Source organism: Oncorhynchus clarkii, chromosome 2 (assembly GCF_045791955.1).
Source record: "Oncorhynchus clarkii lewisi isolate Uvic-CL-2024 chromosome 2, UVic_Ocla_1.0, whole genome shotgun sequence".
Lineage (NCBI taxonomy): Eukaryota > Metazoa > Chordata > Actinopteri > Salmoniformes > Salmonidae > Oncorhynchus > Oncorhynchus clarkii.
In genome coordinates, this window is record NC_092148.1 from 82004667 (window position 1) to 82019339 (window position 14673).

The following is a 14673-nucleotide window of genomic DNA, read 5'->3' on the forward strand; positions in this document are numbered from 1 at the left end:
TGATATTTATGCTTATTTATTTTCCCTTTTGTACTTTAACCATTTGTACATTGTTGCAACACTGTATATATACATTATATGACATTTGTAATGTCTTTATTCTTTTGGAACTTCTGTAAGTGTAATGTTTACTGTTAATTTTTATTGTTTATTTCACTTTTGTATATTATCTACCTCACTTGCTTTGGCAATGTTAACATACAGTGGGGCAAAAAAGTATTTAGTCAGCCACCAATTGTGCAAGTTCTCCCACTTAAAAAGATGAGAGAGGCCTTCATCATAGGTACACTTCAACTATGACAGACAAAATGAGAAGAAAAAAAATCCAGAAAATCACATTGTAGGATTTTTAATGAATTTATTTGCAAATTATGGTGGAAAATAAGTATTTGGTCAATAACAAAAGTTTATCTCAATACTTTGTTATATACCCTTTGTTGGCAATGACAGAGGTCAAACGCTTTCTGTAAGTCTTCACAAGGTTTTCACACACTGTTGCTGGTATTTTGGCCCATTCCTCCATGCAGATCTCCTCAAGAGCAGTGATGTTTTGGGGCTGTTGCTGGGCAACACGGACTTTCAACTCCCTCCAAAGATTTTCTATGGGGTTGAGATCTGGAGACTGGCTAGGCCACTCCAGGACCTTGAAATGTTGCCCGGGCGGTAGGTTTGGGATCATTGTCATGCTGAAAGACCCAGCCACGTTTCATCTTCAATGCCTTTGCTGATGGAAGGAAGTTTTCACTCAAAATCTCACGATACATGGCCCCATTCATTCTTTCCTTTACACGGATCAGTCGTCCTGGTCCCTTTGCCGAAAAACAGCCCCAAAGCATGATGTTTCCACCCTCATGCTTCACAGTAGGTATGGTGTTCTTTGGATGCAACTCAGCATTCTTTGTCCTCCAAACATGACGAGTTGAGTTTTTACCAAAAAGGTCTATTTTGGTTTCATCTGACCATATGACATTCTCCCAATCTTCTTCTGGATCATCCAAATGCTCTCTAGCAAACTTCAGACGGGCCTGGACATGTACTGGCTTAAGCAGGGGGACACGTCTGGCACTGCAGGATTTGAGTCCCTGGCGGCGTAGTGTGTTACTGATGGTAGGCTTTGTTACTTTGGTCCCAGCTCTCTGCAGGTCATTCACTAGATCCCCGTTCTTGTGATCATTTTGTCCCCATGGGGTGAGATCTTGCGTGGAGCCCCAGATTGAGGGAGATTATCAGGGGTCTTGTATGTCTTCCATTTCCTAATAATTGCCCCCACAGTTGATTTCTTCAAACCAAGCTGCTTACCTATTGCAGATTCAGTCTTCCCAGCCTGGTGCAGGTCTACAATTTTATTTCTGGTGTCCTTTGACAGCTCTTTGGTCTTGGCCATAGTGGAGTTTGGAGTGTGACTGTTTGAGGTTGTGGACAGGTGTCTTTTATACTGATAACAAGTTCAAACAGGTGCCATTAATACAGGTAACGAGTGGAGGACAGAGGAGCCTCTTAAAGAAGAAGTTACAGGTCTGTGAGAGCCAGAAATCTTGCTTGTTTGTAGGTGACCAAATACTTATTTTCCACCATAATTTGCAAATAAATTCATTAAAAATCCTACAATGTGATTTTCTGGATTTTTTTCCCTCATTTTGTCTGTCATAGTTGAAGTGTACGTACCTATGATGCAAATTTCTCTCTCATCTTTTTAAGTGGGAGAACTTGCACAATTGGTGGCTGACTAAATACTTTTTTGCCCCACTGTATGTTTCCCATGCCAATAAAGCCCCTTGAATTGAATTGAGAGGGGAGCCGGCCAGGCGGAGACAGGAAGGGCAGTTCATCACTCCTTGCCGTCCACCTTTGCTGCCATGGGCCAAACTACACTCAATCATAGGACCTACTAAAGAGATGTGTCCTCAGTAAAGACTTAGAAGTCGAGACTGAGGCTTGAGTCTCTCACATGGATTGGCAAATCATTCCATAAAAATTAAGCTCTATAGGAGAAAGCCCTGCCTCCAGCTGCTTGTGTAGAAATTCTAGGGACAATAAGGCCTGCATCTTGTGACCATAGCATAGTCTCCAAATCGGAGAGATAGGTAGGAGCAAGTCCATGAAATGCTTTGTAGGTTAGCAGTAAAACCTTGAAATCAGCATGAGCCTTAACAGGATGGCAGGCTACCACTGGAGTAAAATTATCAAATGTTTTGGTTCTCGTCAAGATTCTAGCAGTCATATTTAACACTAACTGAAGTTCCTTAAGAAGGATGCCTGTATCTTTGTAGTGAATGGGATTTGTTTTACCCATCTACCAATAGGTGCCCTTCTTTGCATGTCATTCGAAAACCTCCCTGGTATTTCTGTTTGAGTCTGTTTGAAATTCACTGCTCGACTGTGGGACCTTACTTAATTGTATGTGTGGGGTACAGAGATGAGATAGTCATTCCAAAATCATGTTAAACACAATTGTTGCACACAGTGTCCATGCAACTTATTATGTGACTTATTAAGCTATCCATAACAAAGGGGTTGAATACTTATTGACTCAAGATATTTCAGATTTTAATTTGAAAATAATTTACAAAAATTTCTAAAAACATAATTCCACTTTGACATTATGGGCTATTGTGTAGGCCAGTGAAACAAAATCTGAATTTAATCAATTTAAAAAAAGTCAAGGGGTGTGAATACTTTCTGAAAACACTGTACATGTTCTCATTCCTGTGGTCGCAACATCATGCATGTGTTGACTGAGTGGGAAAAAAGGTGAAAGTGTAACCACCTACACCCACGACCCACCTGTTGTAGGCCTATATCATTTTGATACCACTCATAGATACAGCTAACAAGATTTTTTACATTTGTTTTCTTTTAATTGAACAAAACCACCTGATGAAGAAACTTTGACTTTGAAATAGCTGCTTCACACCTGACATATTGCCAAAGAGTGTCATATAATTCTTTATAATATTGTACATTCTTTGGAAAGTAAAATCTTAAAATAGAAAATGGGCATACAATACCAGGCCGGCAATACAAGGCTATGAAAATGAATCATTATTCTAAAGAATCATACAACTGCAAGAGCTACAGTATAAAAAAATAGATTAAAATCTAATGTATTTTGCCAATAAATATTACATTAATACAGCATTTACTATTTGGCCTTCTTCAGCCTCTTCATTGACATCAAGGTTCTTTCAACAGCAAATTAGTCATTTTTATGCATTTATAGACATTTTAGCTGTGACATATTTTAGTTGTGCCTCCATCTGCTCTTTTTCAAAAGGCAGCAGGAAAATCTTTGGTATGAGAGACATAGCCATCTTTTTTCCTGAAAGATACTTTAGTTTGACTTGAAAATCGTGATCTGTTAAACAGGCATAACTTCTCTACAACCTAACCACCTATATGAATTACCAGTGACTGGGTTGGTAATTGCACCAGTTAAAGACATGCTTGGGAACTTTGGTGACTACTAATTATTTGTTCAACCTCCCGCTTTGGGATGGATGTGTCAATGTGTAGTTCATACATGCATAATCTATGAGCAGAATTACTGTCTTATCTCAATTAGTCACGAAATCCCTAGTTTGAAAGCGACTGCTTTTTGTGAAGCTGTGCTGTTGCCATTTTTGCCACATTTTCCCCACATGGGCCAGCCCCCTAGCAATTCAAGTTCTAGCCAATAAACTTCAGCCCCTCGCCATTTGACAGCTAGCAAGATGCACACACAGCAGAGCGACAGAGAGAGCAATGACTTGGTGCACATATGTGACATAGTATGCAATTTTCAGGGACAACTTTTGGCTTGTAAGCGCTACTTTCAAAACTACTGGCTAAAAAGTATACAAAAGGACAGGAGAATCTCTTTAAGCCACCACAGTTTTGCCATCAAAATTGTGATCAGTTAATAATAGAACTGCCAAATGCATTGATAGCACCAGTCAACTCATGTCCTGAGTAATGATGATTAGAAAATGAATGAAAGACAAAGAATGGAAGAACATTATCACTGGAGAATCACAGAATCCCATTCATAAGGATCCTGTCCTGGTTGGCTGGACTCTGCTGCACTACCACCAATGAGCTGAGATATGTCTCTGTCGATGATCTCATTCACTGCAAAAGAGAGACACACAGGGGTTTAGTTTCAAGTCTCTTGTTGTTGGTATTTTTATAGTTGATTCAGCCATCTGAGGGCAGCATTGCCCATCTCCTAAATATAAACCAAATCACAAATGTAAAAGTAAGTAAATGACACATCAAGCAATAAAACACTGACACATACAATGCAGGGCATTGTTGATACAGATGTAGGATCTTAATTTGAGCCAGTTTGCTACAGCTGGAAAATAATCCTGCAGCAATAATTCATTAATATATTTTGTAAGGGATGATACACATTACGTTAGGGCAAATCAGGTTTCAATTTTACAAACTTTAGAAGTATTTGCATTTCCTGCTGTGCCGGAAAATTCTCATCAACAAAAGACTGATCAAATTAAGAACCTACATTGTATTATTTTAATGACACTCTCCATCTACAGATGTCACGCATTGTGAAAAACAACCAAGCATTGAGGCCTGGTCTAAAGGTTAGAATTGGCTGTATGGTGAAACATATTTTGGAGCTTTATCAAAGGGTGTGATCCATGTCGATGGCTGAGGCTCCGGTCTGTATTTGTGATGTCTATTTATATTCCCCACAGTGCAACAAAAACACATGGATTATAAGGCCACATATACACTGTCTATTCATAGCCTGCCCATGAAAATGTGGTGTGTATGAAACCCGAGCTGTGTATGAGGGTAGATGAAAGACCATATGTAAAAAAGCAAGGGAAAAAACATGTTTAATTGTCACATACACTGGACAGGTGCAGTGAAATGTGTTGTTTTACAGGGTCAACCATAGTAGTACGGCACCCATGAAGCAAATTGGGGTTAAATCCCTTGCTGAAGGGCACAGCGACAGATGCTTCACCTTGTCGGCTCGGGTATTCAAATCATCAGGCCTTTTGGTTACTGGCCCAACGCTCTAACTGCTTACCTGCCGCCCAAACAAACATATGTAAACAAACACACAGCACCAGGCTAGCACTGTTGGTACCAAAATAACAAGTCCCTGGCTTTCCCAACCAACAGACTGACGGGAACTCAAGACAGCTTGACTGCACCAGCTCCCTTCCTCCAAGACCAGTTACAAGACACTGTAAGGGCCGTAAACTATTTTATGCTTTAAGCAAAACAAAATTACTAAACCTAAAAGATCCCAGCACTGTAAATCAATGAAATCACTGTCATTTGAAATTAAAATCAAATCAAATCAAATTTTATTTGTCACATACACATGGTTAGCAGATGTTAATGCGAGTGTAGCGAAATGCTTGTCGTGGATTAAATCATTTTAATTAAATCATTATCACCTAATGTGGCATAAGCTTGCTGTACCCTAATTTATGTATCAGAGTCGCAGAAACCCTGTAGGGTGAAAGTCCAAGTTCAAAGAGGACCCTTCCACCAAACTCAGACCAGGGGTCTTATTTCCAAGCCATATGTAGTGAGGGGGTTGTGGGGTTGTTATGAATACCTGTCATCACTGCGCTGTGACAGCTGTGCCACAGACGGTAACTGAAGAAGATTAGCATGCAAAGTACCTTTAGTCTCTTCTGTGTGATTATAGTGTCTATGCTATACCAATCACAGTTAAAAGTGTTATCTCCTCAACTAGCAACCAGGGCCCCTGCCTATAATTAACCTAGATCAGCATTCTTCAACTATGTTCCTGGAGAGCTACCTGGTAATAGGTTTTCACTCCAACCCCAGTTGTGACTAACCTGATGCAGCTGATCAACCAGCTAATTATTAGAATCAGGTATGCTAGATAACCTAGCTCTCCAGGAACAGGGTTGGAGAGCCCTGACCTAGATCGTATTGTACGCAAACACACATAGACATATGTGCACAAGCGCGCACACACACATGCATGGGCAGGCAGCCATGCAGCCCTGTAGGACAGCAAACAAAGACCCAGTGGGCATATGCCTATGGTGACAAGAAAACTGGGCAACAGTGACCGACTGTGTGGTTGGGACAAACACAGTCCGTCCAGCGAGAGGTGATTCATTAAAATATCTGGTCGGCATGGTGAGAGCCTGAGAGCTTAATGGTTCATTGCCTGGCCCCTGAAGGCTTGTAATTACAGCCAGCCCTAATGCTGCCTATCACCTAGCCCACAGTGCAATGGCATCCATTGATTCCTGCACTGTAATGTTCTTTATTTTTGCTTTCTAACCGATTTCTTTAAAGTAACTCCCCTGAGAATAAAATAAATAAGACCGATCAGATAGGGAAAAATCATCTATTCTACCCCTTCATTCATAACTAATGGCCCAGTAATAACTGTGCTCTAAATACCCAAGATCAAACATTTTATAGTCCCGTACCCCTTTAAACATTCAACCTCCAGCTACATACCCCCTCTAGCACAAGGGTCAGCGCACTCTCAAATGTTGTTTTTTGTCATCATTGTAAGCACACACACTATACGATACATTTATTAAACATAAGAATAAGTGTGAGTTTTTGTCACAAGGCAGCTCGTGGGAAGTGACAAAGAGCTCTTATAGGACCAGGTCACAAATAATAATAATCAATAATTTTGCTCTTTATTTTGCCATCTTACATATAAAACTTTATTTGTTAATTGAAAATTGTGAATAACTCACCACAGGTTAATGAGAAGGGTGTGCTTAAAATGATGCTCATAACTCTGCAATTTTGTTTTGTATTGGAGTCTTAAATCATTTTCCACACACGGTCTGTGCCTGTATTTATTTTGTCATGCTAGTGAGGGCCTAGAATCCACTCTCACATAGGTACGTGGTTGCAAAGGACATCAGTGTCTTAACAGTGCGATTTTCCAATGCAGGATAGAAATCTGCCAGTGGCTTCTGATTAAATTACATTTTCACAGAACCGCTTGTTTCAATTTCGATGAGGCTCTCTTGTTCAGATATCGGTAAGTGGACTTTAGGCAGGGCATGAAAGGGATAACGAATCCAGTTGTTTGTGTCATCTGTTTCGGGAATGTAACTGCGTAATTGCACACCCAACTCACTCAGGTGCTTCACTATATCACATTTGATGTCGTCCATTTGCACACAAAAAAATCATACAATGATGGAAAGACCTGTGTGTTGTCCTTGTTAATGCAGACCGAGAAGAGCTCCAACTTCTTAATCATAGCCTCAATTTTGTCCCACACATTAAATATAGTTGCAGACAGTCCATTGAATATTGTTCCTGTAATCCTAGATTCAGATCATTCAGGTAAGAAAAAACATCCCCCAGATAGGCCAGTCGTGTGAGAAACCCGTCATCATGCAAGCTGTCAGGCATTCCTTTGGCAGCAAGAGCCTCTCGGTGGATGCTGCAGTGTACCCAAGTGGCGTCTGGAGCAACTGCTTGCACGCTCGTTACCACTCCGTTATGTCTCCCTGTCATTTTGCGGCATCAGTACAGATACCAACACATCTTGACCACCAAAGTCCATTTGATGTCACAAAGCTGTCCAGTACTTAAAAAATATCCTCTCCTGTTGTCCTGGTTTCCAGTGGTTTGCAGACGAGGATGTCTTCCTTAATTGACCCCCCCATAAATGTAACAGACATATACCAGGAGCTGTGTTAGGTCCACCATGTCTGTTGACTCATCCAGCTGTAACGCATATAATTCACTGGCTTGTATGCGAAGAAGTAATTGTTTCAAAACATCTCCTGCCATGTCACTGATGCGTCCTGAAACAGTGTTGTTTGATAAAGTCATTGTCTGTATAGCTTTTTTGGCCTTCCCCCAGCAATATATATATTTTACCTTTATTTAACTAGGCAAGTCAGTTAAGAACAAATTCTTATTTTCAATGACGGCCTAGGAACAGTGGGTTAACTGCCTGTTTAGGGGCAGAAAGACAGATTTGTACCTTGTCAGCTTGGGGGTTTGAACTTGCAACATTCCAGTTACTATTCCAATGTTCAAACCACTAGGCTACCCTGCTGCCGATATCTGCAGCAGCAGGAAGAATGAAGTCCTCCACAATAGTATGGGGCTTGCCTGTCCTCGTCACTCGGTAGCTCACCATATAAGACTCTTCCAGCCCCTTCTTATTAATGGTATCTGCTTTTATACATAAAAGTAGTCTTAATTCTCGCTCAAAAAACTCCCGCGGCTTATTTTTCAAATTGCCGTGTTTTGTTTATAAATGTCTGCGCAAGAGTGATGGTCTCATCAAGTTGTAAGATAGTACTTTTGCACATATAGCACACTGTGGATGAGGAAAGGCACTACTCCCAATACAAGTGAACCCCAAATCAATGTAGTTCTCATCATATTTGTGTCTCTTCGATGGTCCAACGTCCCTGTCTGTTGTTAGGTGCTTTCCCGGGTAAGGGGGCAGTAGCTCTTCGGCTGCATCAGATTCACAACTGTCAGTGTCCATGCTAGCTGGGCTAACAACAAATTAGAATTACTGATGTGCTCGTGGAAGCAGAACAACTTTTTTTAACCATTTAACTATTTTTGAGCAAACGGAATGAGCAGCAGCTACGTTTGACTACAGTGGAATTAGTGGAATTCCCGAAAGAGTAACGGTTAATGTAACTGGATGTTAATTATTTGACTAGGCTACCTGTATTGAACATTGTGTTGTTATTTTGCTGAACACCAGATTGTTTAATTTTACCTTTGGCAGTAAAACGAGGATACTCAGGCGAGAAAAAAACCTCACACAAATGTATAGCGCCGTTGAAAAATATACTGTTTGAAAATGTTAGAATATTTAAATGTTTTATATAAATGTTTTTAATAATAAAAAATACATATTTTTATATTAATCACATTTTTATTTGCCGTACCCTCAACAGCATTGCGCATACCCCAGTACCCCAGTTTGGGAATACCTGCCCTAGAGAACATTTATCATCTGAGCCTCTTACCATCATCCAGTGTGATCTCCTGGAGCCCCATGTTGCCGAGAGGCAGCTTCTCCTCTGGTTCCTGCTTGATGTTCACTTTCCCTTGGTCGTTTGAGAAATGGAAATGGGGGGCCGGGGGACATTCCTGGGGGTCACTACTAGAGGCCAGGCCCTGGGCTCTGCTGGGGGACAGTTGCCTCAGAGGACCCCCAGAGGAGGCTGATGCTGACGGGGAGGTGGAGCAGGTTGCTTGTGCTCCAGGGGTGGGGGAATACGAGGCAGGCAAGTTTCTTGCAGAGTGATAGCTCAGATTATACTCAGCCTGTAGGGCTACCAGATCAGAGTCTGATTGGGAGCAGTGGTAGCTTAGAGAGTGAAGCTGGGTTGTATTCTGGGTGTGGTTTCCCGCAGACTGGAGAGTGGCGCCAGAGAGATCAGGTCCAATGAGGCTCTGGTACATTTCCCTATGAGGGCTGGAGGCAGCTGGTCTGGTCTGGGCAGACTGAGGTCGATTGACCTGGGGTGCGGCAGGGCCAGGTCTCATGGGAGAGCTGGCCTGGCCACTGTAAGGCACATTGTGTTGTGTGACCTGATAGACAGGCCTAGTCCGAATGGGTGGCATGGGGTCAGGTGTATGCACAAGGCTTATCTGCTGGTATCCCATACTGGGGCTGTAGCTGTGGAGGTGAGGGGAGTGCTGAAGAGGCGAGGAGCCAGAGGGAGTGTATGCTGCCTGGGAGGGTGGATCACAAGGCACTGGGTGACCACCAGAGGAACCATACAAGGGCTTGTCCTGAGAGAAGGCCCCGTCAGGAGAAGTCAGCTGGCTGCTGGTTGGATATAGGCCAGGGGGATTGGTGCAGGTAGACAGATAGGATGAGTCTCCGTGCTCTTGCTTCACCCGAGTAGCCACAACTGCACAGTCAATGGCAGTGGGATAATGGTGTGGAGAAGCACCAGCCAAGTATGTGAAGTTTTGTGTCTGGCTTCTTCTCCTCTTCCCATTACACACATAGAACTGCACCTGGACTGCAGAGCTCACAGTTGTGTTGTGGTAGGTAGGAATCTCAACCACGATTCTGGACTGCAAAGAGAATGTTTCAAAATGATTTATTATCTATTCAAGGGATCCACAGTTTCTGTGAGGTCCATTTCATGTAACTTTTATTAACGTAATGTACATTACTACTTACTATTTTACTCTTTTCACCAATAACTTTTCCATCAACTTCCCATTGTGTGTGTCCATCTGGAGAGATAAAACATCACAATTAATAACACGTTAATAAACCTCTGCTAAAGTTGGGCAGCATCACCATCTCTTACCAGGGCTTTTCTCCAGGAAGATGACCTTTGACTCTGGGGATATGTTGGAGCCGGTGATGACCATCTCCTCCCCCCCACTGACCAAGCAGCTGACGGGACTGCAGCTCTCCATCTGGGGAAGGTCTGTGGCCGAGCGCTGGGCTGCAAGCCAATTACATTTAACTATTAAATATACTATACAGTAAAACAACATTATGTAAGCTACTGTATAAAATAAATTCAAGGGGAAACCTCTGACTTCTAGTTATAGCCTTGCCTAATTATTATAGCCAATAATTTAATACAGGTTACATAAATAAAGAGTATTCTTGGTCAAGTCGGCAGGCTGGCCTAGTGGTTAGAGCGTTGGACTAGTAACCGAAAGGTTGCAAGATCGAATCCCCGAGCTGACAAGGTAAAAATGTGTTGTTCTGCCCCTGAACAAGGCAGTTAACCCACTGTTCCTAAGCTGTCTTGAAAATAAGAATTTGTTCTTAACTGACTTGTTAAATAAAGGTAAACATTTTTTTTTAAGTCCCATAATGGAGAAAAACTCAGGACTCTATGAATCATGTACATGTATCTTTGAATGTATGTACATACCATATACCAGGGACCATCAACTAGAGGATGGTCAGGGGGCCGGTACATAATTACAGATAATTTGTGGACCAGATATATTTAACTAAAACATAATAATTTCAAACCTTGCTACATTTGTATACGATCATATATATTTCTCTATTATGCATGGGAATACTTTGGAACAGATTTCCAAAATTATGATATGCTAGTGTTTTTATGTCCAACAATCTATAAAAAATATATCTTTAAAAAAAGATATATATTTTATTCTTTTTTGCTCAGAAAAATAAAATCCCGCGCGGGCCAAATTTGGCCTGTGGGCCGCCAGTTGGGGAACCCTGCCATATACAATATGTAGCCCTACTGAAGATACTCACAGCACTCCACAGGAATAGAGGCAGCTTGCAGACACATGACCTTTCCACTAGGCTGAGGGATATACACACGGAATGCCACTCGCACACGCGTGTTCTTCCTCCCGATGTCTGTCTCCCCCTTCCTGAGCTCAATGTCAGAGTTCCTCAGCTTCAAGATGCCTGCACAGTCAATACTATAGAGGGAGACATACAAGTACAAGACAACATTATATAAAGGCCATTTGAATATAAAAGCTAATAATTGAATATACACTGCTCAAAAAAATTAAGGGAACACTAAAATAACACATCCTAGATCTGAATGAATGAAATGTTCTTATTAAATACTTTTTCCTTTACATAGTTGAATGTGCTGACAACAATATCACACAAAAATTATCAATGGAAATCAAATCAACCCATGGAGGTCTGGATTTGGAGTCACACTCAAAATTAAAGTGGAAAACCACACTACAGGCTGATCCAACTTTGATGTAATGTCCTTAAAACAAGTCAACATGAGGATCAGTTGTGTGTGTGGCCTCCACATGCCTGTATGACCTCCCTACAACGCCTGGGCATGCTCCTGATGAGGTGGCGGATGGTCTCCCGAGGGATCTCCTCCCAGACCTGGACTAAAGCATCCGCCAACTCCTGGACAGTCTGTGGTGCAACGTGGCGTTGGTGGATGGAGCGAGACATGATGTCCCAGATGTGCTCAATTGGATTCAGGTCTGGGGAACGGGCGGGCCAGTCCATAGCATCAATGCCTTCCTCTTGCAGGAACTGCTGACACACTCCAGCCACATGAGTTCTAGCATTGTCTTGCATTAGGAGGAACCCAGGGCCAACCACGCCCGCATATGGTCTCACAAGGGGTCTGAGGATCTCATCTCAGTACCTAATGGCAGTCAGGCTACCTCTGGCGAGCACATGGGGGCTGTGCGGCCCCCCAAAGAAATGCCACCCCACACCATGACTGACCCACCGCCAAACCGGTCATGCTGGAGGATGTTGCAGGCAGCAGAACGTTCTCCACGGCGTCTCCAGACTCTGTCACGTCTGTCACATGTGCTCAGTGTGAACCTGCTTTAATCTGTGAAGAGCACAGGGCGCCAGTGGCGAATTTGCCAATCTTGGTGTTCTCTGGCAAATGCCAAACGTCCTGCACGGTGTTGGGCTGTAAGCACAACCCCCACCTGTGGACGTCGGGCCCTCATGCCACCCTCATGGAGTCTGTTTCTGACCGTTTGAGCAGACACATGCACATTTGTGGCCTGCTGGAGGTCATTTTGCAGGGCTCTGGCAGTGCTCCTCCTTGCACAAAGGCGGAGGTAGCGGTCCTGCTGCTGGGTTGTTGCCCTCCTACGGCCTCCTCCACGTCTCCTGATGTACTGGCCTGTCTCCTGGTAGCGCCTCCATGCTCTGGACACTACGCTGACAGACACAGCAAACCTTCTTGCCATAGCTCGCATTGATGTGCCATCCTGGATGAACTGCACTACCTGAGCCACTTGTGTGGGTTGTAGACTCCGTCTCATGCTACCACTAGAGTGAAAGCACCGCCAGCATTCAAAAGTGACCAAAACATCAGCCAGGAAGCATAGGAACTGAGAAGTGGTCTGTGGTCACCACCTGCAGAACCACTCCTTTATTGGGGGTGTCTTGCTAATTGCCTATAATTTCCACCTGTTGTCTATTCCATTTGCACAACAGCATGTGAAATGTATTGTCAATCAGTGTTGCTTCCTAAGTGGACTTTTTGATTTCACAGAAGTGTGATTGACTTGGAGTTACATTGTGTTGTTTAAGTGTTCCCTTTATTTTTTTGAGCAGTGTAGTAAGCTAATAAAATAGGCCCATAATGCTATGAATAGTAATTTGATGGTTTTATGGAGTTTGTTGATTAGTCACAACATGTATCAGATAGTGTGAGAGAGATCTAGTCTTGAGACAAAATAATACCTGGATTTTTCTACTATGGAAGGCAGCCACATTTCCATGACAAAATAAACTCAGCAAAAAAGGAAACCTCCCTTTTTCAGGACCCTGTCTTCCAAAGATAATTTGTAAAAATCCAAATAACTTCACAGATCTTCATTGTAAAGGGTTTAAACACGGTTTCCCATGCTTGTTCAATGAACCATAACCAATTAATAAACATGCACCTATGGAATGGTCGTTAAGACACTAACAGCTTACAGACGGTAGGCAATGAAAGTCACAGAAAACTTAGGACACTAAAGAGGCCTTTCTACTGACTCTGAAAAACACCAAAAGAAAGATGCCCAGGATCCCTGCTTATCTGCGTGAATGTGCCTTAAGCATGCTGCAAGGAGGCATGAGGACTGCAGATGTGGCCAGGGCATAAAATTGTAATGTCCGTACTGTGAGACGCCTAAGACAGCAATACAGGGAGACAGGATGGACAGCTGATCGTCCTCGCAGTGGCAGACCACGTATAACAACACCTGCACAGGATCGGTACATCCGAACATCACACCTGCGGGACAGGTACAGGATGGCAACAACAACTCTCCGAGTTACACCAGGAATGCACAATCCCTCCATCAGTGCTCAGATTGTCCGCAATAGGCTGAGAGAAGCTGGACTGAGGGCTTGTAGGCCTGTTGTAAGGCAGGTCCTCACCAAACATTACCGGCAACAACGGGCAGAAACCCACCGTCGCTGGACCAGACAGGACTGGCAAAAAGTGCTCTTCACTGACGAGTCGCGGTTTTGTTTCACCGGGGGTGATGGTCAGATTTGAGTTTATCGTCGAAAGAATGAGCGTTACACCCAGGCCTGTACTCTGGAGTGGGATCGATTTGGAGGTGTAGGGTCCGTCATGGTCTGGGACGGTGTGTCACAGCATCATCGGACTGAGCTTGTTGTCATTGCAGGCAATCTCAATGCTGTGCGTTACAGGGAAGATGTCCTCCTCCCTCATGTGGTACCCTTCCTGCAGGCTCATCCTGACATGACCCTCCAGCATGACAATGCCATCAGCCACACTGCTCGTTCTGTGCGTGATTTCCTGCAAGACAGGAATGTCAGTGTTCTGCCATGGCCAGCGAAGAGCCCGGATCTCAATCCCATTGAGCACGTCTGGGACCTGTTGGATCGGAGGATGAGGGCTTGGGCCATTCCCCCCAGAAATGTCTGGAAACTTGCAGGTGCCTTGGTAGAAGAGTGGGGTAACAACTCACAGCAAGAACTGGCAAATCTGGTGCAGTCCATGAGGATGAGATGCACTGCAGTACTTAATGCAGCTGGTGGCCACACCAGATACTGACTGTTACTTTTGATTTTGACCCCCCTTTGTTCAGGGACACATTATTCCATTTCTGTAAGTCACATGTCTGTGGAACTTGTCCAGTTTATGTCTCAGTTGTTGAATCTTGTTATGTTCATACAAATACTTACACATGTTAAGTTTGCTGAAAATAAATGCAGTTGACAGTGAG

General features: G+C 43.1%; 1 protein-coding gene across 1 annotated transcript in view; it reads right to left on the bottom strand.

The window, feature by feature from the left end:
- The window catches only part of LOC139374885 (nuclear factor of activated T-cells, cytoplasmic 3-like), a 25102-nt gene continuing 10429 nt past the window's right edge, over positions 1-14673 (bottom strand). Inside the window, exons 5-9 of the mRNA XM_071116092.1 lie at positions 11228-11400; positions 10287-10427; positions 10154-10209; positions 8982-10044; positions 1-4107 (exon numbers count right to left, since the gene is read on the bottom strand). Of these exons, the coding sequence (XP_070972193.1) occupies positions 3998-4107; positions 8982-10044; positions 10154-10209; positions 10287-10427; positions 11228-11400 (1543 nt within the window). The 3' untranslated portion in view covers positions 1-3997. The remainder of the gene's footprint in view (positions 4108-8981; positions 10045-10153; positions 10210-10286; positions 10428-11227; positions 11401-14673) is intronic.